Here is a 26,379-nt window from a genome sequence, read left to right as displayed (position 1 = left end):
CTGGGACGCCCATATTGTCTCCCATTAGCTCGGAGGCAACCTCGCAGAGAAAGGATATCTCCTCCCTCCTAGGAGACGGTGATGTGCACGAGATTCTAGACGAAATGGACTGGGCACGCACAGAAGAGGAAGTCAAGGCCTCTTCTTCAAAAAGACTAGGACGAGAACGTGACAGGGAAGTCACCTCGGCGTTAAGGTCGACCAAGGATCCATGTAGCCTTGTGTGTCAAGAGGCAGGCCTGGCCTTGAACGCTCAAACCATGCCATCCAGAGACAAGCAACCGCGGGAAATCATGAGAAATTGGGACGCATGGCAAGTTGGTTGACGTGACAATTGGCTGAAACTCTAGCTGGATGCGCCCATGTCCTTGCCATGTCTCCCAATTGCCCGTCGGTCTCCCGCTCACAGCCCACCGCACGTCACCAGGCGCCCGCCATTAGGTACCGTAGACCGTCCAGTCAAGGATTATTGTGCCCTCGCTGCGATATGCTGTTGCTGGTCGTGTCACGGTCTTTTTGTAATCCTTTTTGATTCCGTGCGCTCCGCCGTCGTGGACGGAAAATTCGTTACCTTGACTACTGTACCATGATACCACGCCAAATGCAACGAAAGCAAGCCCAAAGCCCCAGTGAGGTATTGCTGATGAAAACCCTGCCCAGTGCGTTCCCAATAACAACCCTTATACCGCCTCGAGGACCTGCTCACGGAACTCCCGCTCAACCTTCTGGCCCTGCTCATCAGTGCTCGACTCGCCGTGGAGCGTCATCAGGGCACCAAGGTCGAACTTGGGCTGCTTCAGCAGCTTAACCTTGCGGATGTGGACCTGTTCCCATGTTAGCTACCTGCCGTAGCCTCCCACACACTCGCGCCAGTACAACATACGTTCTGGAGGGGGTAGATGCCCTGAGTAGCCTTCTCAATCTCGCGGCCGATCACCTCGGGGATGAGCTTGGAGGTGAGCTGGGTCAGGGTGCAGCTGGAAGCCTCGCGCTGGATGATCTCGGTCATCTTGCGGCGGATCGCGCGAATTTGTGAGGTAGCGGCATATGTTGTCTTCTTAATTTGGTTGGGGCGGCGCTTGGTGAAGGCAATCGCGAACAAGCGGAGGAGGTAGTGGTCGGTGGTCATAACGGTGACGTTGGCCTCGATCAGGGTCTGCCACTTGCGGACGAGCGAGCGGAGCTTGTCCGAGGTGAAGTCGAGCCCGTGGAAGTTCGTCAGGCAGTTCTTGCCCTGGACCTCATCCACACGGAGCTTGACCTTGCGGAAAGAGTGGTCCTCGTCCTTCTGCAGATCGGCGAGCGAGACCTCGACGATGCGACCCTTCAGGGCATCGTTGGCGTTCTTGAGACCGGTGGTCCGGTTGACCAGGGTCTTGCCGACACTGATCGTCACGTTAGAAGCCGTCTCGAATTCGTAACCGTCTCGTGCGGTATGCGTCTCGCGGGCGCGGGGTCTTACTCTCGGATGGCAAACGGCGCGGGGGCCTGGTAATCGGGCATCGTCAGTTTCCGGGCATGTCAAAATAGCCGATATGCGTGAAATGGCAACTCACCTTGATGCCGTACCAGTCCTTACGGGCGAAAGGGTCCTGGGCCCTCTTCTTAAGGCCCTTCTTGCCCTTGGACAGTCTCTTGTTCCTGCGCCCGGGTATCAGCCATCGGAAATCCACTAGAAGCCAGACAACGGCTCGAAGTCGTGCAATTCGCGTAAAATATCGGTTATTTGGGGCGCAACGTACTTGCCAACAGCCATCTTGACGAGCAGCTTTGTCAACGGCGGGACAGAGGTGCTGCTTGGTTAGTGATGGAGACCGTGGAATCGAGGTCACGAAATTTGGGGGTTTCTTCGCTCGAGTCGAAATTGTGATTTCGTTGTGTGGGCGCAACCCACCAGCGGAAAAACTCAAGATGTGGGGCACAGCATAAATCGCTACAATTGGCTGCTCGGAGCTTAGGGCTCGGAGGTCCGTGCATTCTCCCTCCTGCCTGCCTGAGTGCCTGGGTCGAGAACATGAGAAGTTTACAGAGGGGCTCCAGGGCAGTTGTTCCCGAATGACGGTTTCTTTCGCTCACACGACCCCGGATGAAGCAGCACTTTCGGAGCAACGTGATTGCAACACATACACCATCATCCGTATACATCCCGACAAATTCACAAACACAAACACATATATGTACGTCGGCAAATCAAAGTTTTGATTATGATTCATTTGGAGCTTGTGGTTTTTGCGTCACTTGCACCGCAATCGTTGCAGGTTACATGAACACACCCGAATTCACACAAAACACGAAGAGCAGGAGTCAGTGAAGTGATCGCTCTCTGCAACATCTTGTTTGCATTGGGTGACTTCGTCTTTTCATAACCAATCTCGCTCCGTTTCTCCATTTTTCGTCTCTCCACCCCAATCCACATGTGCCACGAAGGCAAAACCGTCCACGAGCCTCCCAAAACGCCCAAAGGCGTATCACGGCTTTTGGTTCCTTTCGATCGCCACACGCTCCCCGGCGAGTTCCGACTCCCAGGGGATGCATTCCCGAGAGCGCCGAGGGCTTCATGATATTGAGGCTCCTCATTCGCTCCCGTCCACAAATCCACGGCCACGTAGAGCGTTCCTCCTTGTGAAGGCAATGCTCCGCTTTGATTCTCCAATCGAAACCCTTCCGAGCCCGTCGCGGGGGCTTTTGTCACGTTTTCGTGACCGTGAGAGGGGGGGTTGGTGTCCCCGACGTGGTGCGCATCGCATCGAATGGCGGCGCTCCTGTCTTTGGGGTGAACAAGCGTGGGCGTGGGGTTGAGCTTTTTCTGTTTTCCGCGGCCGAGTCATGTCGGGTCGTTTTGCCGACCAGGATCGACATTTGGCGCCTCGGCCTTCCCTTGAGACTCAGCCTTTCAAGGCGACTTGGTCTCCGACTTCTCATCGTCTTGCTGGTTCGCTTCGTACAGGTCAAAGCTGGGGAAGCTAAAGTACCGCCCAGAAACTGTTTTCGCAATTAGCACCATCCCGGCCAAAACAATACGGGGGAAAGACGTACATGGATGGGGATGCAATTCATCGAAGGCATCGCAGTTGCTGTCGGGCGAGGATGAAAGCGACCCGTGGCGGTCCATGCTGTCGTACATGGAAGATGGCGTGGGCATCATGGACGGCGATCTGGGAACCGAATCCGGCGGTGAGCCGGAGACAAAGGCTACCCGGCTCAACAGTTCCGTCGCCCTCCGGCCCGATTGTGTCGCAAGAGCATTGGGGCTGGCGTTGGAGGTCGTGATGGACGGTTCAGTCGCGGTGGCCCTAAGAAGCCTCGGCCTCCTTGTGCTGGAGCACCGGTCCGACGAATCCCTCCTCTGCATGCGAACTGACTCGGAAGTGGTTGAACCCATTGTGAATATGGTTTGGGGTTGCCGGGTTGTGTGTTGATGTGTGTTGTGGTGGCCGACTGTTGGTTGGTGCAAGTGGCTGTTGCTAACAATCGAGAAACCCGCCGAGGGTTATGGATCGGTCATTACAGGTTGTTGAGAATAGAAGTGAAGGGAGAGGGAAGGGGCGCGACATTCAAGGCTGATGAGAAGCTTAAGAACGAAACCCACTTGGGCCGAAATGCAAATCCGCTCAATGCCGGACAGTGACGGTTTCAGTGACGGCACTCGCAACATTGCCACTTGGCAGCCCATGGTACGAGTTGTCTGGCAAGGAGTGGGAGGCTAAGCCGTTCCGATCTGTTGTCCACCAAGGCAAAGAGCGAGTGGGACGGCGATGCCTGGCCGCCGCCCCTGGCTGGGCCAGGCCTTCGAGACCTGGCACTCGCAACCACCAACCCTGCTTGGGCAACCGGGCTTGCCTGACACAATGCGATTCAGATATTGGTTGCTGATGGGATGGCTGTTTCCCCATAGCACCCACCCACTTGGCTTGCCGCGGGCCGTAGCCACACAAACGAGGTACCACCACACACTCCTGCTGACCGTCCCGTCCTCGGGACCTTCGCTCACTTGGGCATCCAGCCAGGCAGGCCAACACGCCTCAAGTGACACCTACACCGGTGTCCAACTGTCCCGCAGGGCGGGGAGGAACGCCAAGGGTGGCCCCGTCAGGCTTCCAGACAAGACCGAGTGGAGTACGGCAGCCGCCGCCAGCCATTCAAGTCGTGACACTTCAGGCGCTCTGGAGCTGCATCCTGCAGGCGGTGCATGGGTGTCTGGCGGCGATTGGCGACCTGGATCGCTGGCCCAGGTATTCCAGACTGGGCCAAGACGGCGGGTGTGGACCAGCGTGCGCCAGGTACATCCATACCTCGTGAGTGCTCGTTACCCGTCACGGAAGGACGCTGGCAATTGCTGGCCCAGCCAGAATGCGAAATCCCAGGCACGAAGGCGGTGATCGTCAGCCCACCATCCTCAACCATCCGCCGTTATGCACGCCCTAAACGAGTGTCCAGTACGCGGCGACGCAGCTAAGCTCTTTGGGGCGGGATTGAGGAGAAGACGCGATCTATCGCTGTCCGTCCCCGGCCTCGTGACAGTTCCAGATCTCGTTACAATATCGGCTTGATTACCCGCCCACCGACTCTCGTATGGGAATTTTCTTCACCGGTGCTGCGAAGCAACCACACCCCGACCTCGTGGGACCGCGGCAAGCGGATGGGATTGAGATGATGAGATGATGGGACAATTCGTTCCGGACCTTGTCTCGAGCTTGTCCGCCATTGGCTTTTTGGCATTGGCGCGATTTGTTTTCCAAAACGCGCTGGGGGACAGAAAGTCTCACAGCAAACCACAAGAAACAGGGGCCGGGCGACCGATCGCCGGATTCGACTCGATCCCCGGCTTCTTGTGACCGCCCACCCGCCGCCGTTCACATCCGCTCCCTGCTCCCACGAGGAACGTGGGGAACTCTTCCCCAGACTCGCCAGACAACACAACACCGCCGGCATGTCACTCATGTCCAGCTTTGCCAGGGGGGCATCCACCCCCAGAATGATGAGGTCAAGCAAGCCAGACAGTAACAAAACCTGCGCGATTTTACCCATTCCCCCAACCCCAATCCCACGAATGATAACTTTGCCAACTCTCGTCGTGAATCATCAACCCCCCAGGACCGTTCCTCAGAGCCAAACAAGACGGTTCCCCGGATCCGGGTCGTGTCACCATCATCGTGTCATCATCCCACCAGGGATAATGACCAAGGAAAAAGAAAAGAAAAATGAAGCAAACAGAACGTCTCAGGAACCCCCGGTTCGTCCCAAAAAAAAAAAACGGGCTTGCTTCCTCCCGGGGTTTCCGTCCGATGTCACAGGCGAGTTTCCGATCGCGAGGGGCGCGCGCTCGGAAACGCCTGGAACGCCTGGAACGCTTGGAACGCCTCAGGGCGCTGGAGCTCGCTCACGCCGGAACCAGACAGACAGGGGTAGCGAACTCAAAGCACAAAGCGAATTTTTGATTGAGGGCAGGGGGTTGCCGAACCCGACATCACGTCATACATTTCCAGAAAAGCGGGAGAAACGGCCAGGTTTTTGTCGGAAGGGACACAGGGAGGGCTGTCAAGGGAGAAAGTTGTTGTTAGCTGTTGCTAGCTGTTGCTACCTAGCTTCGAATGGTCTGGCAATGACGGCTGATGTGATGTTTACTTTTTTTTTCTTGGGTGCGGAACTAACGGCACAAACACAGACACTCACAGTGGCAACCCCCCCTCTTTTCTCAGCCGGTCAGAGCCATGCCCGCTAGTTGCTGTGGATTACTCTCCTGCGGACTGGGTGGGAGTGCACACGACAATGAGACAAGCCTTGCTTGACAGGGTCAGATTTTCCCTGTCCAACACAACAAGGGGCAAGACGGACTCAGGCGGGGATGGGTGTGGGCGACGTTGGCAAACAATCAACCCCCCCGCGGCGGTAACAGCGCAGCCGCCCACGCGCGGAAATCGCGATTGTAAGTTGTAAGTGAGCGCGTGACACGGCAAGGCATTTTATTCTCTATCTCTGCTCTGCCTTATCCGTGGGGGTTGTTCTGTTGTTGAAAAATGCCTCTTGCAGGAAATATAAACCATTTTAAGGGCATTGAGAGGACGGAAGCACCCTCCCACAACCAATCCGCTCTCATCTCGCACTGCTTCAGGTGACCTCGTGGCACGGTATTGAAACGGTATTGGTTAGCCCGTCTCAGACGATCTCGCGGCCCGCAACGGCACGAGTGGCTTAAGTACCCCAAGAGCTGCAACTCGGACGCTGCAGAGGACCAGCCTCAATAAACTTCAGTGGTCGATGCTATGTCTCTTGTCAGCCCTGTCCTCCCCTATTCGTCAGCGTGTCTCAGGGTTCGGCTTACTCCTCCCATATCCGGCCCTGCACCGACTTGAGCTCCTCCTCTGTCATTCGGTGGCCGGTCGTGAAATACCCTGTGGGGGAAGACTTGAGTCAGAAATAAGGCCGAAAGGGGACGGCAGCACTGCAACAAACCGGCGTTGATCTTGGCATCGATCTCAACCCTCGAGTCCGCGGGAATCCACGACTCCGGAAGCTCGACTCGCTCGTGGATGGGGATACTGTGGGATGAACCGTTAGCATCGCCGCTCTCGGAGCCATAACCGAGCAGCTTGACTCACCCTTGCCCGACAATGGCATCGTGTTTCATGCTGGATATCGACACGGGTCAGCTTGGGAGGGGCATTTGGGGGGGGGCACAATCGGGCACGTTGTGTGCCACTCACTTGCTCATGCTGAGCATCCTGTCAATCTTGGTGATGCCCAGCCAGTGCAGGATATCAGGCATCAGGGCCTGAAAGCGCATGTCCTTGACCCCCGCGATGTTCTCGGTCCGCTTGAAGTAATCCGATGCGCGATCTTCCCCGCGCTTGCGGGCGTTGTACACGACTGCAGATCTCCGTTAGATGGCCAATGGCGCATAGGTAAAGTGCTGGGTAGCACTGGGGGTTTTCGACATACGGTACTGCGTTCGCGTGAGTTTCTGGAGCAGCAACTGGACGGATTGGGGGATAACCTACCTTTGTTACTTCACCCAGAGCCCTGCCTTCCTTTCGGAAGTAGATGACAACACCACTCCCGCCGTTCTGGGCCTCCTTGACGGCCTCCTCGATGCCGAAGACGAGATAGGGCCTGCATGTGCAGATATCCGAACAGAAGACGTCGCTTCCATTACACTGCAGGAGGTATCAGCAAGGCACCAGGGGGGTAGTTAAAGCATACCAGGACGTACCTCGTCGTGGATGCGCAGCGCGAGCTTCTTGGAGGGGTCGGACATGTTCGCCGGGTCTCCAAAGCAGTATACCGTCAGGCCGCCTGCAGCCAGTCAGACGATATCCAATACGGGAGGGTGTGAGGAGGGGTGATTGTTTACCAATGGGGGGCAGGAAAACCTTGATATCGGACCGGGTTATCAACTAGGCGCTGCATCAGTTTCACGTCTTACTCTCACAATTCCTGACTTTGATGCGGCAGTTACCTCTGGATACATGCCACCGGTGTGCTCAAACAGCGACCTCCGCAGGGTGCCCTCATCGATACCGAACCGCTCCGCAACTCCCGGGAGATACCAGACTGGCTCAACGGCGAACTTGGTCACACTGAGCTCGCCAAGCTTGTTGATGCACACTTTGCCGTCAGGAACCAACCGCCCGGTCTTCACACTCTCCTCGAGCTCGGGCAACTTCATGTGTGCCTTGGTGATAGCGATGGTCGGTCGAAGATCCACTATCACATCGTTAGCCTTGGGCGGGCGATCCAGTAACAGTGAACATGCCGTTATCTTTGTCGATGAGGTCTCCGAAAAGAGAGGGCACCAAATGGCCCCAGGGGTCCATGGCCACGATCTTCTTCTCGTCACCCCATTGGGGGAAGGGGCCAATGTTCACGGCGGGCTCGGTATTGGTAAAATCGGGCTTGTGGTCGGACTTGAGTTCTCTGCTAGCTACGGCCAAGGCGTAGTAAACAGAATACGAGCCGCCGTGAGCGCCGATGGCATTCCGTTTCCCGATGGTCGATGGTACCCTGGAAACGGTCACCGGGCCGCGCTGCAACGGATCCGCGGCACCCCACTCCAACGGCAACGGCTTGATGCCGATCTGCTTGGGATAGGTGGTGAGGACGACACGGGAGGAGAAGGCAGACTTGAGTTCCGGTGATTGCGGGGCCACCGGTGGCGTCTGAGTGCCTGCTTCGGCCGGCAATGTCGCCGATGGTGAAGGGGTGATGCCGCTAACAAGGGGTGTCACCGTCCGCTTGACCCCGTCTGTCCCTGCCACGCTTGGACGCTGGCGACTTTCCTCCCGGGATTTCTCCAAGTCAGCCACATGCTGCGACACGGTCTCAACGGCAGACATCAGCTTCGCCTGGCCCAGTGTGATGGCCTTCAGCGCCTCTTTTACTTCTTCCAGGCTGGATGCCATGGTGGTTGTTGGTTAGGGGGCAACGGGAATATCAGACGAGAGATGTAACACAGCGAAAGAAGGTGAGATGAGACGAAAAAGTAAGTGCGGGCGTTGTTGAACAGATTAGATAATAATAATAAAATCAGGTATGTACTCTGGGGACGCGGCAGGCAAGTAGGTATTTAAGGTGCAAGCTTCGAGGTTTAGGGCAATGATGACGCTGAGTGCCTTAGGTAGAGCGGTGAGAAATCAACTACGAAAAGACTAGAATCTATTGGAGTTTCAAAGCATTTGGGGCGAACTTCCAGAGAAAGAAGAGGCGATGGCTGCGAGTAGGAAGGCGGAATGCGCCAAGTTCCGGGTCCAGGTGAGACCCCGTGATAAGCGGTTGGCTTCATTGGCAGCTATCGTGGTATCGCCGGCAGCGGGCAGACGGTGCTGGCCGGGCAGCTGCGCAGGTGATCGATAGGCAAGGGTTGGGCACCCGGCAATGCTCACATACCCCCTGCCACCATGCTCCGCTACCCCACTCGGGAAGCCCAACGGCGGGGTACTGCAATCGGATCGACTGCCGCGCCAGCGCGTTTCCGATGGCTGCTGCGCTGTGTGCTGGACAGCTCGGACAGCTCGGGACTGGATCCACGGTGAGAAAGAGAGAAAAGTGCAGGATGAGCCTTGGTTTACGTGGGCGGCTGGTAATTTGTGAATGTAGAAAGATCTTGTTGATTTCCTGTGTAGGTTGGAGGGAGGGTAAACGGACGATACACAGGAATACCTAGGTATCACGGGGAATCCCAGCTTCGATGCTCAACCTTGAACCGAATCCAAGCGCTGCAGCCGAAAAGAGGATGCAAGGAATCGAATGCAGCATGCCCTGCTTCCCAACCTGGAGTGGACCCAAGATTGCGGGGCAAGGCAAGGGCACGGTGCGCACGGGCCACTACGCGTTTCCTTCGCATGGCCAAGGCTGCTGAAACCCCCACAAGGCTACAGACCTGACAAGCTTGCCTACCACCGACCTCACCACGAGCTGCACAGAAAACCGAAGTTCTTTGACAAATCGACAATAGGTAGCATCACCATTACATGCGCTTGGGCTTCAGATAACGCCATATTTGCTCCATACACGTGTACTAGCAAAGGCTGTATCAAGAGCAAAACATAGCCCCCGGTAGACGCCCGAAAACCATTTCTTCCGTCGGTCCTCGCTTCAACTACCTACCTCCACCCGCGCTCCGTCCAACGAACGATCGAACTGCGTTTTCCCGCGATCATCACAAACCTTCTCCATCAAGGACGTTACGAAATCTACCAACCCATCCAATCTTAACCACACATTATAATGGGCAAGCGCAAGAGCTCAAGCAAGCCGCAGGGGCCCAAGAAGGTATGTCGAGCGCATCTCCTCAATCATCTTGCAGGAATCCCAGGCTAACACCCCCTTTCTTGCAGCGTGACCCGCTCCCAACCACATTTACCTGCCTTTTCTGCAACCATGAGAAGTCAGTCGAAGTCAAGCTCGACAAGAAAGCGGGCTGCGGCCACCTCCAGTGCAAAATCTGCGGACAGAGGTTCCAGTGCGGAATCAACTGTAAGTTCCCATCGCCGCTGCCACCAGCACTAGCACTAGAACAAGCGAAGCTAACAAGGATGCAAGATCTCTCCTCTCCGATAGACGTCTACAGCGAGTGGGTCGACGCAGCAGGTATGACACTGCACACAAAGTGGTTTGCTCCATGCTGTGGTACGGAGACTAACAAATTTGCCTTAGATGCTGTCGCTGCCGAAGCTCGCGAGAATGAAAAGTTCCGAGAGGCGAATCCGGGGGCTAAACGCGCGGGCGAGTCAAGCCAGAGGATAGACGATCGGGAAATTGAGGACGGTTATGAGGGAGATGGTATCGTACCGGATGATGAAGATGACTACGAGTAATGCGCGCACTGTCTACGGGTGTATTTGCATGGACATGGATTGGTGATCATCGCGGGCGATATCAGCTTTACATCAATGTTGGCTTCGGTGGGAGGTTGCATTATCGACCAGGATCTGTAATACTACGATGTTTCTTGTGTTGACGCTACGTGGTGCGCTAAAAAGGGTGATTCACATGGTATAGTACCTGTCGCCAAAGTCACCAAGGCCGGGTATAATGTAGCTGGGGGGTTGGTGAGCCTGGCATTCGTGATCGAGGGCAGAAAAACTTACTTCTTCTCGTCGAGTCCCTGGTCAACAAATGCTGTGACCAGCCGAAGCTTGGGGAACTTGGTGGCAAAGTTCTGGATACCCTGGGGGCTTGCGAGAACGTTGAGGAACAGGATGCGGTCCTCGGGGACACCTCGCGACTTGAGAACATCGACGGCCATGATGGCAGAGCCGCCTGTGGAGTGATGAGCGATAAGCGGCGACGGTCACAGCAGCGGAGACTACATACCTGTCGCAAGCATGGGGTCGAGCAAGAGAACCCATCTATCGGCAATGTCCTCCGGGAGCTTATCGTAGAAGAGCTTGGGCCGGGCCGACTCCTCATCCCTCTGGATCAAGATCTTGCCGATCCTCACAGACCGGCAGCACTCCCGCAAGCCCTGCTCCATCGCTTCCCCCGCGCGCATGATGGACACGCCACAGATCTTGCCCTGGAAGGAGAGCCCATCATAGGGGCGGCCGACCGGCGTCGTGACGGTGTGCTCAACTGTAGGGAGGTGGTTGAGGCCCTCTTCTACGAGGAGCCGGATGATCCTGTTGGAATAAAAGATGAAGTCCCCGCGCTGGGTGTCCTTGTTGCGGATAATTCTACTGGTGTATTAGACCCCGCGCATGGGCGGGCCAAGAAAGGAAACCACTCACGAGAGCAGCGCAATCAGTTGGGGCGTCTGCGGGAGGATGGTGACGGTGTCAAACTCTACATCGGTTGAGACTACCGCCGTGGGCTTTTGGCTCTCGGCGCGATAGACAGGCCCGACACATTTGGTGAGCGTAGGCTTGACGTCGGACATTGTGATTGTTGTTATTGTTGGAGAGACTCGAGCCAGGAAGTGTGTGCCGAAGCAATGCGCAGGCGCCTATCAAATCAGAGGTGGGATGTCGAATCTTTGCTCGAAAACACTGATAAAAAAAGAGAGGATATCCTGACTTCGGATCGGCTGTCTTGACTCTAGCGGGACAATGATGATAAGAACATGGAAGCCAAAAGAGGAGAGAACGCAGAAGGTCTGTTCAGGCAGGAGTTGGGCGTTTGTACACAAAACAGTCCCGGCGCACGATGAATTCGCTGCCCCTCACAGCTCTCAGGTCAAGCGCACATGGAATCCAGACCAACCCCACAAAGGCAGTTGGACTGGCTTGCTTCTGATCCGGACTGGAGTGACCCACAGATAGGGTACCGACACAGTAAAGGTAATGCGATGCGTTCGGATGAACCCCAGCACACTACAATCAAGGTCATGTTCTATCACCAGCGCGCTGATATTGCAGATTACTACGAGTCTCAATACCTCCTCAGAAGAACGGTGCTTGCTGCTCTCTACGCCCATAAAGGTAGCAGGGCAGTCCAGGTGCCGCTCGGATTCTAGAAAGAGAGGGCCTGCCGAGTTTGAGTAGGGTGGGAGGTGAAAGTTGTGGTGTTATCGCTTATTACGTAGTCCTCATGACAGATTATAGTCAACCCTCACTCTTTTTTCCTACCGATGTAGAATTCAGTTTCATCTAAAATACTTAACCAAAACTCAGCGCCTTCTTTGGGAGGAGTGTGGGGTCAGCCGCTGGCCCCACACATCCATGCGACGGAAACGGGGTGCTCGGGCCATCTGCCAGAGGCCAGGCGGCAGGGTGGGGTCGCAGGTCAAGGTACCTGGGGTTCCAGTTTCTAAACAACAACCGCCGCTGGCTTCTCGCGAATCGCATCAAGCAATCCTCCGTTCCACCATCACGACAACCTCCTACGGAACCACGCTCTGCTTTCGTCAGCCATATCCTGGGCGCGCGCCTGGTGTTGATTGAAGCTCCCGCGTCCCTATACTCGCTCAATTCACTTCGTTTCCACACTGACCGCGAATTGATTCCCATTGACACGTCTCTTGGCCATCGCGGAAGCTCCGACAACCGTGGCGAGAAACGGCCCGAGTTCCACGTGACTCATTCTATGAGAATGCCTCGCTGATACCAATCTGCTTCATGAAGAACACGTTCATTGGAAGCTCCAAGCACCGATCGAAAATCAGCAGTAGCTCTTCCGTCCTTCCCCCAGTTTCATCATGATGGCCGAGAGCACCGATTCCGTCTACGATTTTGCCTTTGCCCCGAAGAAGAAAGTGGCCACCTACGGGAAAGGAGGGAGGCGGAGGACGGAGACGACAACGAGGCCGGCGACTCTCAAATACTCGGAATCAGCGCCGGCCGTTCCGTCATCCTTCGCCGAGTCACACACAACATTGCCCGACCCCCCTCGATTGTCGACGCGCGCTACCGGCACGGCTAATGCCAGGCGACAGACGACCCGCAAACCGGGGCCTGAGGCGCGCCAGAAACCGGCGGAGGAGGCCCACAGCCAGCCACTTCCCGACCCGTACGACGTCGACCCTTACGACATTGACTCGCTGGCCGACGAGACTACCAGGACAAAAAAGAGGAGGGTTACGCGGGAGTCTTCCGATAAGGGAAAGTTTACCGGTCCTTACTCAACGCCGGATTCATCCCCTTCAGGCGCTCGGTCGCCTGTTCCGATGAGCGAGGAGGAAATCCCGAGATCGGCACCGGATGCTAGCCCATCTACCGCGTCGCGACGGAGCACACCTGAGCGGGATGTTGATATGAAGGATGACGCGCCCACTTCAATGCCATTCTCTGCGAAAACCACCCGCAAGTTGAAAAACCTCAGCGTCAGCTCCAAAAGCTCGGGATTGAAGAAGCAGCAGATCCCCATCCGTCTTTCTGCCCCTGCTCCAAAGCCTGCTCCAAAACCTACAAATAAGAACCCATCACGCCCGGCCGATGGCACTTCGAGCCAGGGACCCACTGCTCAGCCAGTCCGAAAAAGGCGCTTGATTGATACTTTGGCGGCGCAAGTTCAAGACGAGATTAGTTCATCTGAGGATGAAACATCGTCACACGAGTCAGAGATTCTCGGTTCCCAATCGCCAACACACTTCCAGGCCTCCCCGCCGCCTCCACCAACGGTTTTGGCCCAGCCGAACACGCTACCACGCCCCGTCTTAGCGACCAAGAAGACCGGCCCAAAATTTACATACACCCAGCAGCGGTCCATGTTAGCTGATGAGGACCCGCTATTGGGAAGCGGTGGGCTTGGTGACATTGGCGATGGGCGGGCAGGAGGTGCGCTCTTTAACCTTGGGCGTCTTACCAAAAGCTCGACCATAAATACGTTTTCGTACCTTGATGAAGACGACGAGACGGGCAACACCGGCGCCGTTCGAAGCATTCACGAGTTGAGGCAGGCTGGTGCAAACAGCCGCTTCGCCGATGAGATGGACGACATTCTAGATAGAGTCGGCCTGCCGTCAGCCAAACCCTCTTCTCTACGGAGGGGCGCCTTGCTCGAGCTTGCTCAAAAAATGAAGCACAAAGACTTCCGCCAGCAGTTTCGCAACCATAGCGACGGAGGAAGCCTGTTCCGGTCGCTCGCAGATGAAACGGACCTGATCTCTGGATATGCAATTTTGGCCATAGTCAACACCCTTCTCGCCGCTACCACGTCGGCCCATCTAATCCAACAGCTTCGCTCGCAGGGCCTTGCTGCACTTGTGGGCAAGCTTCTTGACAATGCAACCGACATTGGGCAGCTCATGAAGGACAGGAAACAGAATGTCTCCCGAAACGGTCAGCTTACCATCACGGACATCAAATCCTCGCTTCTGGGGCTTCCCGTCTGGGAACCTTTCTCTCCTACATCACTGTCGCCGCGGACCCTAGCACTAAAATGTCTCGACCTCCTTATGCGGCAGCGCACCCACGCGTCTGTCGAGGATGACGTGCTCTCTCAGGCAGTCACAGACCACTTGTTTTCGATCCTCGCCGACAGCATTTCCAACCCCGCTTTCTGGGACATGTCCAATCAAAAAGAATCCGGGGACTTTTACCTGGCGCTCCATGTACTAGAGGGCCACTCGGTCAGCGCGATGCAGTCTCGGCTCGGTTCTGTGTGGACGAAACAGCATGCCCCCGTCGTCGCCGAGGTTCTCGAAACAGCGCTGGGGCGGCCAGCCGACCAACTTGGCGACCTCGAGAATCTCACTCTGAAGCTGGCTCTCAACATCACGAACCACAATGAGGAGGCTTCTCGACTATTTGTCGAACAGGGGTTGCTTCAGCGCCTTGCAGAGTCGGCATGCGGCGCGTTCGAGATGGTTATGAAGTCGATGAAAGCGGATTCATTCATGTCCAAGGTCCTAGAGTCTCTCATCATGATGTTGGGAGCGATGATTAATTTCTGTGTGTATTATCCGCCTGCCTCGAGCAGCCTCGAGGAACGAGGGGACGGCACAGGGTCGCCCCTTAACCGTCTCATTCGGGTCTTTGCAGACAACCACTCGAAGACAGCTGACGTAAGTCCCACCAAACTCGGTGGCCCGTCTCAACTGCTAATAGGAAATAGGCGGACTCGATGGAAAAGACCCAGCTCAACGTTGCCTTGGGCTACCTCTCGGTTCTCCTCGGGTATCTCTCCCTAACCACCTCGATCAGGGAGCGTTTTGTTTCGGTTCACCCCAAAAAGAACATGCAACCACTCCTCGATTCGATCAATGAGTTCATCACCTTCCATCGCAAGGTTGCAGAAGCTCAGGGTGATGAGGGAATGAAGCAGGAGTCGGGGTCCTTGGCTCGTCTCCAAGATCTAGCGAACCAACTGGCGGGGCTGCGATGAAACGGCCTCTGCCCACCGCTCCCACATCTGTTAATGACTCATGGCGTTAGGAATTGGCTGGGCCCGAAACACGGCTTGCATAGGGGACGGGTCTGATGAAATCCGGATTTTGATATTTCAGTTGGCAGTTGGCAGTTGGAGGGTAGGTAGTTATGGGATGATGATGCAGTTTCACTGCATGAAGGGATGTGACATTAGGACATGACATGGGGACATGACACGGGCACGAGGGAACGATTCCCGCAAACACATAGACGCAACGGTTGATTCAAGCCTAGGTAGAATGGCTACATTTACATTCAACGTATAGAATACTTTGCTCCAATCTGCTCTCTCTCAGCATCGACCCTTTTGGCCGATGATAGCCTCGACGCCCGGGGCTTGGAATTGTCACATGCCCGAGTCAAATGTCACACACAGCAGCCAGTGGCGTTCGCCTGGATGAATTCCCGGGGCGATCCAGGCTTGAGCCGCAGCGGGGCGCTGAGACTCTGCCCAATAGCCTCTCATGAAGCCCGCCAAGCTCGCCAAGGCACGCAACCGGCCCGGCAAAGTAGCCACCCCGCCCCGCCATCCCCCTCGGAGGGGCCTGGAACCGCCCGTATCGTGTTGCGGAGTAGGGGTAATCCATTGTGTACATTACCCAGTACTCGTGTAGCTGCTGCGCAACCCTTCACACAGTTCACTTCACACATCAGTTCCAGAGTTCAGGTGCAGTGTGCTGCATTGTGACTTTTGTTGACCGATTTCGAACGTGCTAGCTGCCCAGCCATCCTCCCCGGTTTGAACGATTCCAAATAGCAGGGTCTTTAGCGTCCTTTTGTTTCAACAACTTTGGATCAACACTCGTTTCAAACATAACCACTTCGAGTTGTTTGTCTGATCGCATCACGCCGCATTGGACCAGACAACCTCTCGGCGTGACCGTTATTTACGGCCCTCGTACTACCAACATCCCGAATTACCGTCGCGACGACAAGGTCATAAAAATGCCGCCGACCACACTCGCCAAACAGCGGAAGATTGCCATAGTGGGCAGCCGCTCAGTCGGTTCGTCACCCCTCCTTTCACTCTCCCACCTGTGAACCCCCGCACTAACCACCCCGCGCGCGCGTGTGTGAATAAACAGGAAAATCCTCGCTGGCAGTCCGATACGTTGACGGACATTTTGTCGAGAGCTACTACCCGACCATTGAGAACACTTTTAGCAAGGAGATCCGGTACAAGGGACAGGAGTTCGCGACCGAGATTGTCGACACAGCCGGGCAGGACGAGTACAGCATCCTCAATTCGAAGCACTTCATTGGCATCCATGGCTACATGCTGGTCTACAGCGTCTCGTCGCTGCAGTCATTCGAGATGGTGCAAGTGATCCGGGACAAGATTCTGAACCACCTCGTTCGTACCCCTCGTCCTCTTCCCTCCGATCCCCCCCTCCCCATAACAACACCACATCACACTACACCACACACATCTTACCACACTACAACGAACCCACCCCCCAACCCAACCAAACCAAACCAAATCCAACTAACCACCCCCCAAAAACAGGGCACCGAAACCGTCCCGATCTGCATCGTCGGCAACAAGTGCGACCTGCGGCCCGAGCAGCGGCAGGTGACGGCGGAGGAGGGCAAGGCGCTGGCCGACAAGCACGGGTGCGCGTGGACGGAGGCCAGCGCGCGGTACAACGAGAACGTGGCCAAGTCGTTCGAGCTGCTGATCGGCGAGGTGGAGAAGTCGCAGAACCCCGGGGAGCCGTCGGGCGGGGGGAAGTGCGCGGTGATGTGATGTGATGTGGGTTTGGGTTTGGGTTTCTTTTCTACTTTTCTTTCTTTCTTTCTTCCCTGGGGGAGAGGGAGGGAGGGAGGGAGGGGGGTAATGGGAGAGTTGGGTTGGGAGGGGGGGTAGGTGTTTGTTCCATGTTTGGGCTGGGGAGAGAGGCTATGCCCTCCCTGCCCGGCTGCATTACGTTATAAGGGGGATTGTCGCCGTCGTAAGGGGCGGGTAATGGGTTGGTCGGTTGGACTTTCAACGTTTTTTATTATGATGATTCTGGGCTTTTCAAAGTGGCCTGGACATTTTCTCCTATCTTGCACATTCGTGGTGTTGTTTTCGGGACTGGCCAGGTACAGGCGAGCATTTTGGGGACGGTCTCAGCGAAGCGGTACTCATGTTGATCTTCTCAGAATGTTGGCGTGGTGGCGCCGAGGACAACGTTTGATGTATGATGGGGGGCTACAGCAGTGGTAGAAGCACTGGCTTTATTTACGTTTACTACTTTGCCCATAGGGTGCCAGGGCATCGACATATGATCACTTGTTTTCGGACCAAACCTCGCACAGTGGAAATTGATGACAGGATGACCACGCTCCTCTATCCCCGGATATATCGGCTCATCAGGCCCCAAGTCTCATCACAAGACTGGAACTCACTGCCCAGTTGCCTACATGGCAACCAACACCAAAACTCCCGCTCGCGTCTATTCAAGACCCTTACCGGACAGGGATTTCCTTCTTCTCGCCTTCCTTCTTCTCACCCTCCTTCTTGTCGGCCGCCGTCTTCGCAAATGGGATGAACTCGGGAGCACCAGGCAGGTACTATGATCGTCAGTATCGGAGCGCGCAGTCATGGAGCCTTACTGTCTTACCTTCCGGAGCGGCTCAGGGATGTTGACACCCTAGAGAAGAATTAGTCAACAAAAAAAATCAAAAAGATGGGCGGCTCTGTGGTGGCATGTTTACATCTTCAGTCTGGAAGTTCTCCAGAATAGCGCAGATTGTTCTTGTTGTGGCAGTGAGAGTCGAGTTGAGGCAGTGAACATAGATCTTCTTGGCGTCGGTCTGCTTCTTGATACCAAAGCGGATCTCAAGGTCACGGCTCTGGTAATCGGTGCAGTTCCTGTGTCAGGGTTAGCGCTGTCCTTTAACCCGAGTGTGTCTGCACTTACGAGCAGCTGACAAGCTCCTTGAACTCGCCTTGGTGGGGAAACCAGGCCTCAAGATCAAGCTTCTTAGCAGCTTTATGTTGGTTAGCAGGATAGCGCGCAATTCCCTTTTGTTCTCCAACTTACCAGCGTTGTCTGGTGAAGTTAGCGAGCTGTCTTTAGTAATACTACAAAAGGAAAGGGGGCTGCATACTAAGAGCGCCAGAGACGATAGCGACAACCCGGTGGGGGATACCGAGAGACTTGTAGAAATCTTCCGACGTCGAGATCATGTTGTCAAACATCTCCCAGGACCTGAATATGTAAGAACCGGCACAGTCATCATCACGTAGGCGGGAACTAACTTCTCAGGGTCGGTGACACAAAATTGCTCGACCTGCGAAATATTAGACACTGCTTTTGTTGGTTGGGAATGCTGCGGCTAACCTTGGTGAATTCGTGGACACGGAAAATGCCCCAGACATCTTTCCCGTGCTGCTACAAGTCAGTGATGGGGTAACTGTTTAGGCAAGCGGCTTGAACCTACAGCACCAGCCTCTTTGCGGAAACAAGTCGAGTAGCCCGCATACCTGAGAGAGTGTTAGCACAAGCCCTGACGGATTATGCCGCACTACTTACTTCAGGGGCAGTTCCTTGGGCTGCAACCACTCGTCACTGTGGTACGCAGAGATAGGTTGTTCCGAAGTCTGTCACAAGTCAGTCGACGGCAGATTAATGACTTGGCCCCGGAATGTACTTACCGCAATGAGGTACTTGTCCGCTTGGTCGCCAGTGACCTTGTAGAGTTCCTCGTCGAATCTAAATTTGGGGTCAATAATCGTCATCGAGGCGGAGGTAACTGCTAAGGCTGACTTACTGCGAAAGCTGAGCGGTCTTCGCCATCTGATCCCGGAGCATGAGTTGGGGGGTCTGCAGGGGAACGTATTCCCTATCGTGCAGAAACTCCAGACCATAGTTGATGATAGCCCTGAAATTCTTGTTAGAACCCGTAACATAGGCTTGGGAACGGCGACCCATACTGGTTCAGGAAGACACCCCATCGACGCAGGAAATACCCGCGATGGCCAACAACCTTGACTCCCCTCTCCGGGTCATAGCCGTCCAACTTGTCGAGAACCTCATGATCTAACCCCTCGTCAGCCCAGTCCTGGAGCTAATGTTGCGTGTTTGCCCTTACGCGAAAGAACATTGCGCTTCTCAAAGGTGACGCCCTCAGGTGCCCAGGTGCGCTCGACCGTGTTATCGTCCTAATAATCGTTAGGCTACTGTGGGCTCCAGGGGCCAATATCGGTGGACACGGACCTCGGTTTTTGAGACCGGGACAGAGTCGTGGACAAAGTTGCCGATGGTCTTGACCTTGATCCTCAGGAGTTTCTCCTTTTCAGCAGCCGAGGCAAGCAGCTCTTTCTTCTCCTTCTCGAGGTCGGCTAAGGCATATCAGCACCCTGGACGGCCCAAAATGAATCGGTTCCTTCAACCTTTTTGCTTGAGTAGATCGGTAACATCCTCCTTGGCCTGGATTTGTGGTCAGATTCGAGTAGGATGGGAGCGGTTCGAGTGATGCATGCCTTCTTCTTCGGACCGATCTGCTTCTGGACTCCGTTGATTCTGGCGCTGAATTGGCTGGCGTCGTAGGCGGCTGTATAACGGATGAGTTAGGGGACCGGTTTGCGACAATAGCAAAAAGACAAACGGAGGCCTGGGCGTCAACATACTCCTGCGGTGGTCCTCCCACATGGCGATGACCTCGTCAACGACTTCTACGGGGGCATGGCGCTTGCGCTGGCTCTCCCTGATCCTCTCGGGGTTGCCACCACGCTCGGTAACTGTTCAGGGCTCAATGTTAGCCTCTTAAGTAGGGACATTCGGTGCGCCAAGCCATGATCGCGTGCAATCGTATCAGAAGATGCGGGAACTTGAACTGGGCGACGTGGATGGGTGAGGTGGAGGATGCCATACTGAAATCGTTCACGTCAAGCATTTTGACTGCTTTTAAGGCCACTAAGACAGGTCTCTAGAGTAAGCTGAAAAGGAGAGACGAGTCTCGGGTGCCGCGACAACAACGGATTTGGTGATGGTGTCGCAAACAGTCAATGGCGGGGCAGAATATTTCGGCGGGGTGGAGGGGAAGGTGGGGTGACAGATCGGACCAGGGGGGGGGGCGGGTTCCTGGTTGCTGCAGGGTGTCCGTATCGATAACGCCAATGCACTTACACAGGAGTTAACCTCAGCCGAAATTACTCATTCACTTCTATGCAAATATCGGGATCGATCTTTTATTTACGGAACAACATAACCTGGTTCGAAGTGATACCTAGGTTCCAAATCCTATACCCAAGGTATTGTACATGCGTGTTCTCGTGCTCCCCAAGGGTATTATGTGAGCCGTTAAATTTAACCGAAGAGCTGAGGAGCACAGTCTCGATATCCCCGTCTTCTTTCTTTTCCGCGCTGGAAGAACCAGTCGAGTTATCGTTATGTTGGACTTCACCCGCTGGACAAATTCACGGGTCCCAGAGCATATATGTCAACTCCTTGCGTGGCTCGCGGCGGTGTATTGAAGCCAGTCATCCCCGCCCATCCCTTCCTGGCTTTGAGCATTGATGGATGGTGATATTTCCGACTCGGGTCCGAAGACGGTGTTAGAAGGTTGAAAGTACGGTATCCCCAGGGCCGACCCGTCAAAGTGCAAGGGGGACCATATCGAGGGTTCGGTTGCCGGAAATTCGACTTGGCTGCAGGAGGTAACCTGAAAACTTGGGCCAGCGGGAGAGGGAATGCTGAAGCACCATGGGTCGAGGAACAGAGCTGGATCAAAGTCTGTCCTCTGGCTGCGGTCTAAGGGGGCAGAGGGTGTCTGGGTGCCCCAGACATTGGTATCAACGGCCGTGTCCGAAGCGTTATGGACTGCGAAGGCGGATGCGGCACCGGCATCGAACAATGTTCGAGCAGATGCGGTAGGGGCTTCCGGGAGAGGACTTGGCTTTCCCGTCGGGGACTTGGTTTGTAAGTCCCTCTGGCCAGTCGCCGTTGCAACGCGAACGCGGAGGTTGGTTTCGAAGGAGCTGTGACAGGCGATGTTCATCTTGGAACAGTTGGGACATGGACTACCGCCGAGACATCGGACCTTCCTCCGGCGACATGTCAAGCATCCTGAAGCAGTAAGTTAGCCTTTTCCCCCGATATCCCGACAGTTACTGGAGTACGCACCATGGAACGTTCGTTTTAGCGGCTGAGCCATGGTCGCCGCCAAGTAATCTCGCTGAGTGGTCCTGATGAAAACAACCCGCGAGTTTCTTGACTCATATATACAGCCGCCCCGCGGGGGCTCTGGAGCTGAGACCGGCCATTTCCATGAGTAAACATGCTACATTATGCCCGCTCTAACTCCGAGCGTAGATGACATTGCCTGTGTAACTAGACGTTTCTTTCGGTCGCCCTGAATAGGAAGCTCTATAGTAACAAGCTGCAGTAGTTGACTCAGCAACATAACACAGCCTCCGAGCCGCTCGTTGCCAACTCTAGTAGCACTGCCCACCTCGCGTATAATACGCCAGTTTGACTACGATATGGAATCTCGGGGTACTGAAACGGGTTGGTTCACTCATCATCATTATTGCCGACCAATGCTTCCCCAGTCCTGGACCATGGTAGACGCGCACCCCCGTGCGTACCCAGGTATGCCTGTTGTCCGCGGGACTCAATCCCGTCTCCGGTTCAACCGACTTGGTTTTGCTTTCTCCGGTTAGAAAATACGCTGAGATCCGTTGACCAAACCGAGAACCCTTCGCTACACCGCCTACTCATTCCGCACTATGGCCGTTGTAAGTTCCTCTACAGGGCCAATCGGGATGGCCTGTTGGCCATTCCAAACCTGTATGACCCTTACTCGGCTTCCACGATTCAGACATGGGGGTGGTGAGTAAGATAAGGTAAGCATCGTTTGAAAGCAGGACTCCCGCGGAAATGGAGTTAAGAGCGTTCGAAGATGGAACCCGAGTTAGCAAGCATACTTAGGGCTGTTATTGATCCGAAAAAAAAGGAACATGACTAGGTTGTCTGATCTACGGTTACCTTCGGAAGTTGGGGGGTGAGGACCGAACGCGGCTACAAACCGGCAGCCGTAGGAGCACACAGCTCTGCCAGTCGGTGCTTCCCATAGAACCGCAGGGGGGAGAGAGCAAAGTAAGTGAGCAGTTATTTCTTATCATCTCACCCAGCCACTGTCCACTGTCACCAGGCCAACACCCCGTAGTTCGCAGGTGTGTCGTCTCTATACCGGTGAAGATGTGTCATATACATATTCCCTCATGCTAAAGCTCTCCATCTTCTGTATACACACGCAGTAAGTACTGACGAGCTGCGCTCGTGAGTTGTGCAGTGTGTTTCCAGGAAGGAAAAAAAAGACCAAGAGAGAAAGCGATGAATATCCATCAAACTAGCTTATTTGGGTAATCAGGGGTAATGTTACCGTGGCGGGCTGAGGGTGGAGCAAACGCTAAACGCAATAAGGTTGCTTTGTCTCGCGTGTTTTAATGGTCGTGTCCACTATGGTTACTTTCGGCGCCTGTGACCTGATAGCTTTCCTCGGGGTTACACTTACAGAACCTTTACGAATATCGGTGCCGGGGACACGCAGAAGAAAAGACAAGATGGCAACGAGTGACCAGGCAACCCAAAAGCTGGGGGAAACCTAAAATCCTTCCCTTTGGCGCCAACTTCCGGTGCGGGGTTGACCCTAACCGCATAAAGGATGCCTCTTTCCAGTTCTAGGGCAAGGGGGGCAACAGCCGGCAGGCCCAACAAGCCAGCGCCGGCTGGTTGCTGCTTCCCTGCCTGACGGCCTCATGCACAACTCGCAATTCGCAACTCGCAACTTTTGCGTGCTTGGTTGGCTTTGCCCAGCCTTTTTGCCCATGCAAATATTCCACAATTCCGGATAACGTTATGACCTCGTTGCTCGACCGTCGATGGTATGTGTGTTTTGAGACCGCGCCAACCGCCAAGGTACCCGGCCCGAACAAAGAGAGGTGACACGGTCAAAGAAAATGGCCGAGGACAAGGGGATGGTATGTCCCTTTTGCGGCTGGGAGAACGGGCCAAACGGCACTGGCGAATATGAAATGCTGTTGGTGAGTCTGTCTGACATGCTAGTGCGCCCTCTCGGTACTGACGGTATCAGCATATGGAAACCTTCCATCCTGAGGGCGAAGGGGACTTGAACTCTCAGTTTGGTGTGAAAGAAAACGACGGCGCGTCTGACAGACCCGGCACTGCCGAGGACATTTCATACGTTGAGTGCCCGGCCGATGGATGTGGGGAAATTCTTCTGCTTCAAGAGTTGGACTACCACCTTGAGCTTCATTCCGAGGAGTCAGGCCATCACCTGCAGGAAGGAGAGGAGTCGGCGCCGATGCCGCATCCAAAAGCTGAAACGCCTTCTACCTCCGGGCCATCGAGGGCTCACCGCGAAGCAGAACGACACCGTCGGTCGGACCACGAGCCCGAGAAAAACGATCGCCAGGCAACCGCCATCTCGGCCTGGAAACGGCTGCTTAGAATGCCCGGGTCGTCGACCGCTCATAGGATTTTGTCGTCAAAACGGTCACCGGATGAGAAGCATACTTCAGCAGGCCATTCCAACCGCGGTAAACGGCTTGGCGTAAGTTTTGCTTTCTGACGCGCAACGTATTGATCCTGCTGATCGCGACTCATCCTTTTCTAGAAGGCCCAACTCGGAAAGTACGCGCACGAGGACCGTATGCCGGATTGGCTGGTAGTGCTACTCAAGAAGAACGGCCAGGTTACGTCTCAAGGTGAGCAACACCCACCGTCTCTTGTCATGCCACCTACTCAGCTAACAACAAAAGGTGTCATCTCTGTGCTGGCGCTGCTGCTAGAGCAAAGCCCGTCAACAAAGTACGCCTATCTTTGCCACCCATCCGTACAACATGTCTCGAAGTTGAAGCGTGAGGGTACGTCCTGGAACCCCTAACGACCTCAACCCAAGACTCACAATAGGACAATCCCACAGGAGGGTTCTGTGGCTACCGGAACATCCAGATGCTGGCCTCGTGCGTCGTTGACGCCAAATTCAAGGGGCACGAACATTTCCACGGTTCCATACCGTCCATTTTCCAAATTCAAGAGTGGATCGAGGCGGCCTGGGATCAAGGAATTAACCCTCAGGGCCGTCTCGAGACGGGCGGCATCATGGGGACGAGAAAGTACATTGGCACGCCAGAGGTACCGTACATACTCTGTTAAGCCACCTCCCGCCACCATGGAACCAGGCTGACCAGATCTCACTAGGCGTTAGCCGTGTTTCGCCACCTAAATATTCCGTGCGATGCTGAGGGGGTGAAGCACAAGGAGCCTGGCAAGTCTGAGGCACTGCTTATGGAATTTGTCGAGAACTACTTCCAGTCCGGTGTTGAGGACCCCGCGCAACCTATTCGCAAGACCAATCTACCGCCACTTTACTTTCAGCATGCCGGTAAGAACTCCCATCACGCATAGAACTGTTTACTCCTGAATACTGAGCTGACACTTCCTGTCAGGCCACTCGCTCACCATCGTTGGCTTTGAGAAACTCAAGAATGGCTCCAAACAGTTGATCGTGTTTGACCCTTCATTTCATGACTCTTCGTATATTGTGCGCCTCGTAGGCAAGACTTTCACCCATCCCATGCCGGACATGGCGCTGAAGCCGTATCGGAGAGGGAGCCGTTACCTCAAGGCGTACAAGGAGTTCGAGCTATTGAGGTTTGTACTCTCACCCCCACGTTCGTCCGTCTGGCCCGCATGGAACGTATACTAACGACTCGAAAGATTGCTCCCCGAGACGGAGGGGGTCTGAGATGCGGCACCAGAGCGGTTAGTCTGACTAGACTCAACGGGCCCGCCCGTCTTACCCATCGATTTAAGAGTCCTTCTCAGCATAGCAAAAGCAATAGTTAGGCAGCGACAGGCGTCCGGTTGCTTATTATTCGCATTTTGCATCCACCGTTGACCGATTCGCAACTCTTCTACGGCGCCATCTCCTTTGCAAACCATGCCTGGAGCTTGGCCAGCGCCCGATAGCGGTGCGAGATCTTGTTCTTTGCTGCCTTGTCCATCTCGGCGTATCTACGCCTGTCAGCAACCCTCCCACTGTATATGACGAACACGGAGCCCCGAGGGGTAAAATACTCACGTTTGCCCCTCGTACTCAAAGATGGCGTCCCACCCTGTAGCCCACCACGGATTAGCAAATAACCCTCATCACGAGTGATCACCTCACCCCGGCCCTCCAGCGAGTGACCTACCGAAATCCCCCGGCCCCCTCGCCGGCACGATCTTGCCGTCGGTGATCCCCTGGAACAGAATCGGCTCGTGGCCCGGGCCCGCCGAGTAGGCGAACGTGCACACGGCCTTGGCCGACTTGTCCTCGTACGCCGCCAGCAGGTTGTTGAGCCCCGTGTGCCCGAGGGACTTCATGAACCATTTACTGTGGGGAGGGGAGGGCATGATCAGCCATAACAACTATGAGACAGGTAGGTAGAGCACTGGGATTGCGTACATGTACGGCCCCGGCAGCCCGTTCAGCGCGTTGAAGCAGAGGCAGGTATCCTCGACTAGGACGGGGCCCTCGACCTGTTTGTCGGTTGGTTTTAGGTTCCTTTGGGATATGTCATGCGTTCGGGGGAGGGGGGGGGGGGACCGGGTGGGGGGTTTACCAGATCGGCTGCCCGGCGGCACTTGTCCAGCGTCACGTCCTCCAGTGTGCCCTGGATCTCGATCAAGTCTAGGGTTTGACTCTCGACCTGGATGGCCGGCTCCAGGATCGCCTTGACCTCGCGTAGCTTGTTGGTGTTGCCTGTGATGAAGTTGACCATGTGTCGTGCTGCCGTGGGGGTCGTCATTTTGGGGGATGATGTTCTGTTGCCTTTTTTCTTTGTGGGTTAGAGGATGTGTTGTCGAGGTTGTTTCTACTGAAGGGTTGAGATTTCGGGTTCCTGTTCTTGATACCATGTACGTCTGACGGGGTGGGGTTATAGGAGGGGTATTCTCGCTGGACGGAGTAATCAGAAGTAATTACCAACTTCAGGGGACACTCGGTAGTTTCATTCGCCCCGGTTGCTGCATATTTCCAGGAGAGCCAAACCATTCAGCCCTGGGTCCTCTGAAAAGAT

General features: G+C 55.1%; 14 protein-coding genes across 14 annotated transcripts; 7 read left to right on the top strand and 7 right to left on the bottom strand.

Moving 5' to 3' along the window:
• Positions 1 to 635: 635 nt before the first annotated feature.
• B0H64DRAFT_127084 (40S ribosomal protein S1) lies at positions 636 to 1,883 on the bottom strand. Its single transcript, XM_062798064.1, has 5 exons — positions 1,743 to 1,883; positions 1,557 to 1,641; positions 1,463 to 1,488; positions 884 to 1,385; positions 636 to 824 (listed from the first exon to the last, which is right to left on the bottom strand). The coding sequence occupies exons 1-5, from the start codon at positions 1,754 to 1,756 to the stop codon at positions 681 to 683; spliced, it is 771 nt and encodes a 256-aa protein (XP_062661075.1). The 5' UTR covers positions 1,757 to 1,883; the 3' UTR covers positions 636 to 680.
• Positions 1,884 to 2,893: 1,010 nt separating this feature from the next.
• Positions 2,894 to 3,382, bottom strand: B0H64DRAFT_441015 (uncharacterized protein; the record flags this gene model as incomplete). Its single annotated transcript, XM_062806535.1, has 2 exons — positions 2,894 to 2,982; positions 3,037 to 3,382. The coding sequence occupies 2 exons, from the start codon at positions 3,380 to 3,382 to the stop codon at positions 2,894 to 2,896; spliced, it is 435 nt and encodes a 144-aa protein (XP_062661074.1).
• A 187-nt stretch (positions 3,383 to 3,569) lies between these two features.
• B0H64DRAFT_126903 (uncharacterized protein) lies at positions 3,570 to 4,655 on the top strand. Its single transcript, XM_062798060.1, has 2 exons — positions 3,570 to 3,940; positions 4,004 to 4,655. Exons 1-2 carry the CDS (start codon positions 3,756 to 3,758, stop codon positions 4,377 to 4,379), a joined length of 561 nt encoding a protein of 186 aa, XP_062661073.1. The 5' UTR covers positions 3,570 to 3,755; the 3' UTR covers positions 4,380 to 4,655.
• On the top strand, positions 4,655 to 6,131 carry B0H64DRAFT_126916 (uncharacterized protein). Its single transcript, XM_062798062.1, has one exon. The coding sequence runs from the start codon at positions 4,931 to 4,933 to the stop codon at positions 5,720 to 5,722; it is 792 nt and encodes a 263-aa protein (XP_062661072.1). The 5' UTR covers positions 4,655 to 4,930; the 3' UTR covers positions 5,723 to 6,131.
• On the bottom strand, positions 5,986 to 8,491 carry B0H64DRAFT_126795 (GTP cyclohydrolase N terminal-domain-containing protein). The gene is made up of 11 exons (XM_062798058.1): positions 7,754 to 8,491; positions 7,457 to 7,704; positions 7,352 to 7,394; positions 7,211 to 7,293; positions 6,999 to 7,154; positions 6,940 to 6,943; positions 6,705 to 6,867; positions 6,600 to 6,629; positions 6,454 to 6,539; positions 6,323 to 6,392; positions 5,986 to 6,261 (listed from the first exon to the last, which is right to left on the bottom strand). Exons 1-11 carry the CDS (start codon positions 8,397 to 8,399, stop codon positions 6,249 to 6,251), a joined length of 1,542 nt encoding a protein of 513 aa, XP_062661071.1. The 5' UTR covers positions 8,400 to 8,491; the 3' UTR covers positions 5,986 to 6,248.
• A 1,144-nt stretch (positions 8,492 to 9,635) lies between these two features.
• On the top strand, positions 9,636 to 10,582 carry B0H64DRAFT_126910 (transcription elongation factor Elf1 like-domain-containing protein). The gene is made up of 4 exons (XM_062798061.1): positions 9,636 to 9,768; positions 9,834 to 9,972; positions 10,039 to 10,086; positions 10,153 to 10,582. Exons 1-4 carry the CDS (start codon positions 9,724 to 9,726, stop codon positions 10,311 to 10,313), a joined length of 393 nt encoding a protein of 130 aa, XP_062661070.1. The 5' UTR covers positions 9,636 to 9,723; the 3' UTR covers positions 10,314 to 10,582.
• Positions 10,399 to 11,484, bottom strand: B0H64DRAFT_126963 (uracil phosphoribosyltransferase-domain-containing protein). The gene is made up of 4 exons (XM_062798063.1): positions 11,226 to 11,484; positions 10,813 to 11,171; positions 10,587 to 10,758; positions 10,399 to 10,536 (listed from the first exon to the last, which is right to left on the bottom strand). The coding sequence occupies exons 1-4, from the start codon at positions 11,372 to 11,374 to the stop codon at positions 10,485 to 10,487; spliced, it is 732 nt and encodes a 243-aa protein (XP_062661069.1). The 5' UTR covers positions 11,375 to 11,484; the 3' UTR covers positions 10,399 to 10,484.
• Positions 11,485 to 12,537: 1,053 nt separating this feature from the next.
• B0H64DRAFT_126705 (wings apart-like protein regulation of heterochromatin-domain-containing protein) lies at positions 12,538 to 15,281 on the top strand. Its single transcript, XM_062798056.1, has 2 exons — positions 12,538 to 14,938; positions 14,989 to 15,281. The coding sequence occupies exons 1-2, from the start codon at positions 12,632 to 12,634 to the stop codon at positions 15,256 to 15,258; spliced, it is 2,577 nt and encodes an 858-aa protein (XP_062661068.1). The 5' UTR covers positions 12,538 to 12,631; the 3' UTR covers positions 15,259 to 15,281.
• Positions 15,282 to 16,119: 838 nt separating this feature from the next.
• On the top strand, positions 16,120 to 17,327 carry B0H64DRAFT_126726 (P-loop containing nucleoside triphosphate hydrolase protein). Its single transcript, XM_062798057.1, has 3 exons — positions 16,120 to 16,308; positions 16,388 to 17,037; positions 17,161 to 17,327. Exons 1-3 carry the CDS (start codon positions 16,248 to 16,250, stop codon positions 17,167 to 17,169), a joined length of 720 nt encoding a protein of 239 aa, XP_062661067.1. The 5' UTR covers positions 16,120 to 16,247; the 3' UTR covers positions 17,170 to 17,327.
• On the top strand, positions 17,118 to 17,593 carry B0H64DRAFT_392426 (uncharacterized protein). The gene has a single exon (XM_062803551.1). It carries the CDS (start codon positions 17,269 to 17,271, stop codon positions 17,509 to 17,511), a length of 243 nt encoding a protein of 80 aa, XP_062661066.1. The 5' UTR covers positions 17,118 to 17,268; the 3' UTR covers positions 17,512 to 17,593.
• B0H64DRAFT_392422 (uncharacterized protein) lies at positions 17,594 to 20,350 on the bottom strand. The gene is made up of 19 exons (XM_062803550.1): positions 20,165 to 20,350; positions 19,921 to 20,031; positions 19,774 to 19,844; positions 19,684 to 19,720; positions 19,508 to 19,632; positions 19,383 to 19,452; positions 19,225 to 19,330; positions 19,062 to 19,172; positions 18,946 to 19,003; positions 18,824 to 18,891; positions 18,732 to 18,774; positions 18,632 to 18,679; positions 18,550 to 18,581; positions 18,399 to 18,499; positions 18,332 to 18,340; positions 18,209 to 18,278; positions 18,003 to 18,159; positions 17,909 to 17,938; positions 17,594 to 17,858 (listed from the first exon to the last, which is right to left on the bottom strand). Exons 1-19 carry the CDS (start codon positions 20,184 to 20,186, stop codon positions 17,754 to 17,756), a joined length of 1,374 nt encoding a protein of 457 aa, XP_062661065.1. The 5' UTR covers positions 20,187 to 20,350; the 3' UTR covers positions 17,594 to 17,753.
• Positions 20,351 to 20,732: 382 nt separating this feature from the next.
• Positions 20,733 to 21,446, bottom strand: B0H64DRAFT_372899 (uncharacterized protein; the record flags this gene model as incomplete). Its single annotated transcript, XM_062802246.1, has 2 exons — positions 20,733 to 21,358; positions 21,416 to 21,446. The coding sequence occupies 2 exons, from the start codon at positions 21,444 to 21,446 to the stop codon at positions 20,733 to 20,735; spliced, it is 657 nt and encodes a 218-aa protein (XP_062661064.1).
• Positions 21,447 to 23,253: 1,807 nt separating this feature from the next.
• Positions 23,254 to 25,064, top strand: B0H64DRAFT_441007 (peptidase family C78-domain-containing protein; the record flags this gene model as incomplete). The annotated part of the gene is made up of 8 exons (XM_062806534.1): positions 23,254 to 23,337; positions 23,388 to 23,867; positions 23,931 to 24,021; positions 24,076 to 24,180; positions 24,240 to 24,451; positions 24,518 to 24,701; positions 24,766 to 24,970; positions 25,037 to 25,064. The coding sequence occupies 8 exons, from the start codon at positions 23,254 to 23,256 to the stop codon at positions 25,062 to 25,064; spliced, it is 1,389 nt and encodes a 462-aa protein (XP_062661063.1).
• Positions 25,065 to 25,199: 135 nt separating this feature from the next.
• Positions 25,200 to 26,357, bottom strand: B0H64DRAFT_126333 (inosine triphosphate pyrophosphatase). The gene is made up of 5 exons (XM_062798054.1): positions 25,924 to 26,357; positions 25,767 to 25,840; positions 25,513 to 25,694; positions 25,401 to 25,434; positions 25,200 to 25,333 (listed from the first exon to the last, which is right to left on the bottom strand). Exons 1-5 carry the CDS (start codon positions 26,107 to 26,109, stop codon positions 25,234 to 25,236), a joined length of 576 nt encoding a protein of 191 aa, XP_062661062.1. The 5' UTR covers positions 26,110 to 26,357; the 3' UTR covers positions 25,200 to 25,233.
• Positions 26,358 to 26,379: the final 22 nt, after the last annotated feature.

Source organism: Chaetomium fimeti, assembly GCF_033439085.1.
Source record: "Chaetomium fimeti strain CBS 168.71 chromosome Unknown B0H64scaffold_3, whole genome shotgun sequence".
In the NCBI taxonomy this organism is placed as follows: Eukaryota; Fungi; Ascomycota; class Sordariomycetes; order Sordariales; family Chaetomiaceae; genus Chaetomium; species Chaetomium fimeti.
This window is presented reverse-complemented; position numbering and strand designations above follow the sequence as displayed.

What these genes read in the sequence shown, in the direction of transcription:
- B0H64DRAFT_126963 (XM_062798063.1), bottom strand. Translation starts at nt 11,374, where the DNA reads ATGTCCGACGTCAAGCCTACGCTCACCAAATGTGTCGGGCCTGTCTAT. An exon ending in CAACTGATTGCGCTGCTCTC is followed by an intron (nt 11,172 to 11,225) that starts GTGAGTGGTTTC and finishes ATACACCAGTAG; the next exon opens with AATTATCCGCAACAAGGACA. An exon ending in CGACCCCATGCTTGCGACAG is followed by an intron (nt 10,759 to 10,812) that starts GTATGTAGTCTC and finishes ATCACTCCACAG; the next exon opens with GCGGCTCTGCCATCATGGCC.
- B0H64DRAFT_126333 (XM_062798054.1), bottom strand. Translation starts at nt 26,109, where the DNA reads ATGACGACCCCCACGGCAGCACGACACATGGTCAACTTCATCACAGGC. An exon ending in GCCGCCGGGCAGCCGATCTG is followed by an intron (nt 25,841 to 25,923) that starts GTAAACCCCCCA and finishes ACCGACAAACAG; the next exon opens with GTCGAGGGCCCCGTCCTAGT. An exon ending in TTTGAGTACGAGGGGCAAAC is followed by an intron (nt 25,334 to 25,400) that starts GTGAGTATTTTA and finishes TGACAGGCGTAG; the next exon opens with ATACGCCGAGATGGACAAGG.
- B0H64DRAFT_126916 (XM_062798062.1), top strand. Translation starts at nt 4,931, where the DNA reads ATGTCACTCATGTCCAGCTTTGCCAGGGGGGCATCCACCCCCAGAATG.
- B0H64DRAFT_126705 (XM_062798056.1), top strand. Translation starts at nt 12,632, where the DNA reads ATGATGGCCGAGAGCACCGATTCCGTCTACGATTTTGCCTTTGCCCCG. An exon ending in ACCACTCGAAGACAGCTGAC is followed by an intron (nt 14,939 to 14,988) that starts GTAAGTCCCACC and finishes AATAGGAAATAG; the next exon opens with GCGGACTCGATGGAAAAGAC.
- B0H64DRAFT_127084 (XM_062798064.1), bottom strand. An exon ending in AGGACTGGTACGGCATCAAG is followed by an intron (nt 1,489 to 1,556) that starts GTGAGTTGCCAT and finishes CCCGATTACCAG; the next exon opens with GCCCCCGCGCCGTTTGCCAT. An exon ending in GCGCCGTTTGCCATCCGAGA is followed by an intron (nt 1,386 to 1,462) that starts GTAAGACCCCGC and finishes CGTGACGATCAG; the next exon opens with TGTCGGCAAGACCCTGGTCA.
- B0H64DRAFT_126910 (XM_062798061.1), top strand. Translation starts at nt 9,724, where the DNA reads ATGGGCAAGCGCAAGAGCTCAAGCAAGCCGCAGGGGCCCAAGAAG. An exon ending in AGCCGCAGGGGCCCAAGAAG is followed by an intron (nt 9,769 to 9,833) that starts GTATGTCGAGCG and finishes CCTTTCTTGCAG; the next exon opens with CGTGACCCGCTCCCAACCAC. An exon ending in CGAGTGGGTCGACGCAGCAG is followed by an intron (nt 10,087 to 10,152) that starts GTATGACACTGC and finishes AATTTGCCTTAG; the next exon opens with ATGCTGTCGCTGCCGAAGCT.
- B0H64DRAFT_392422 (XM_062803550.1), bottom strand. Translation starts at nt 20,186, where the DNA reads ATGCTTGACGTGAACGATTTCA. An exon ending in TCCCGGTCTCAAAAACCGAG is followed by an intron (nt 19,453 to 19,507) that starts GTCCGTGTCCAC and finishes AACGATTATTAG; the next exon opens with GACGATAACACGGTCGAGCG. An exon ending in AAGGAGCTTGTCAGCTGCTC is followed by an intron (nt 18,160 to 18,208) that starts GTAAGTGCAGAC and finishes ACCCTGACACAG; the next exon opens with GAACTGCACCGATTACCAGA.
- B0H64DRAFT_392426 (XM_062803551.1), top strand. Translation starts at nt 17,269, where the DNA reads ATGGGTTGGTCGGTTGGACTTTCAACGTTTTTTATTATGATGATTCTG.
- B0H64DRAFT_126795 (XM_062798058.1), bottom strand. Translation starts at nt 8,399, where the DNA reads ATGGCATCCAGCCTGGAAGAAGTAAAAGAGGCGCTGAAGGCCATCACA. An exon ending in CCTCATCGACAAAGATAACG is followed by an intron (nt 7,705 to 7,753) that starts GCATGTTCACTG and finishes ACGATGTGATAG; the next exon opens with TGGATCTTCGACCGACCATC. An exon ending in GATGCCATTGTCGGGCAAGG is followed by an intron (nt 6,540 to 6,599) that starts GTGAGTCAAGCT and finishes TTCATCCCACAG; the next exon opens with TATCCCCATCCACGAGCGAG.
- B0H64DRAFT_126726 (XM_062798057.1), top strand. Translation starts at nt 16,248, where the DNA reads ATGCCGCCGACCACACTCGCCAAACAGCGGAAGATTGCCATAGTGGGC. An exon ending in AGTGGGCAGCCGCTCAGTCG is followed by an intron (nt 16,309 to 16,387) that starts GTTCGTCACCCC and finishes GTGAATAAACAG; the next exon opens with GAAAATCCTCGCTGGCAGTC.
- B0H64DRAFT_126903 (XM_062798060.1), top strand. Translation starts at nt 3,756, where the DNA reads ATGCCTGGCCGCCGCCCCTGGCTGGGCCAGGCCTTCGAGACCTGGCAC. An exon ending in GCCGTAGCCACACAAACGAG is followed by an intron (nt 3,941 to 4,003) that starts GTACCACCACAC and finishes TTGGGCATCCAG; the next exon opens with CCAGGCAGGCCAACACGCCT.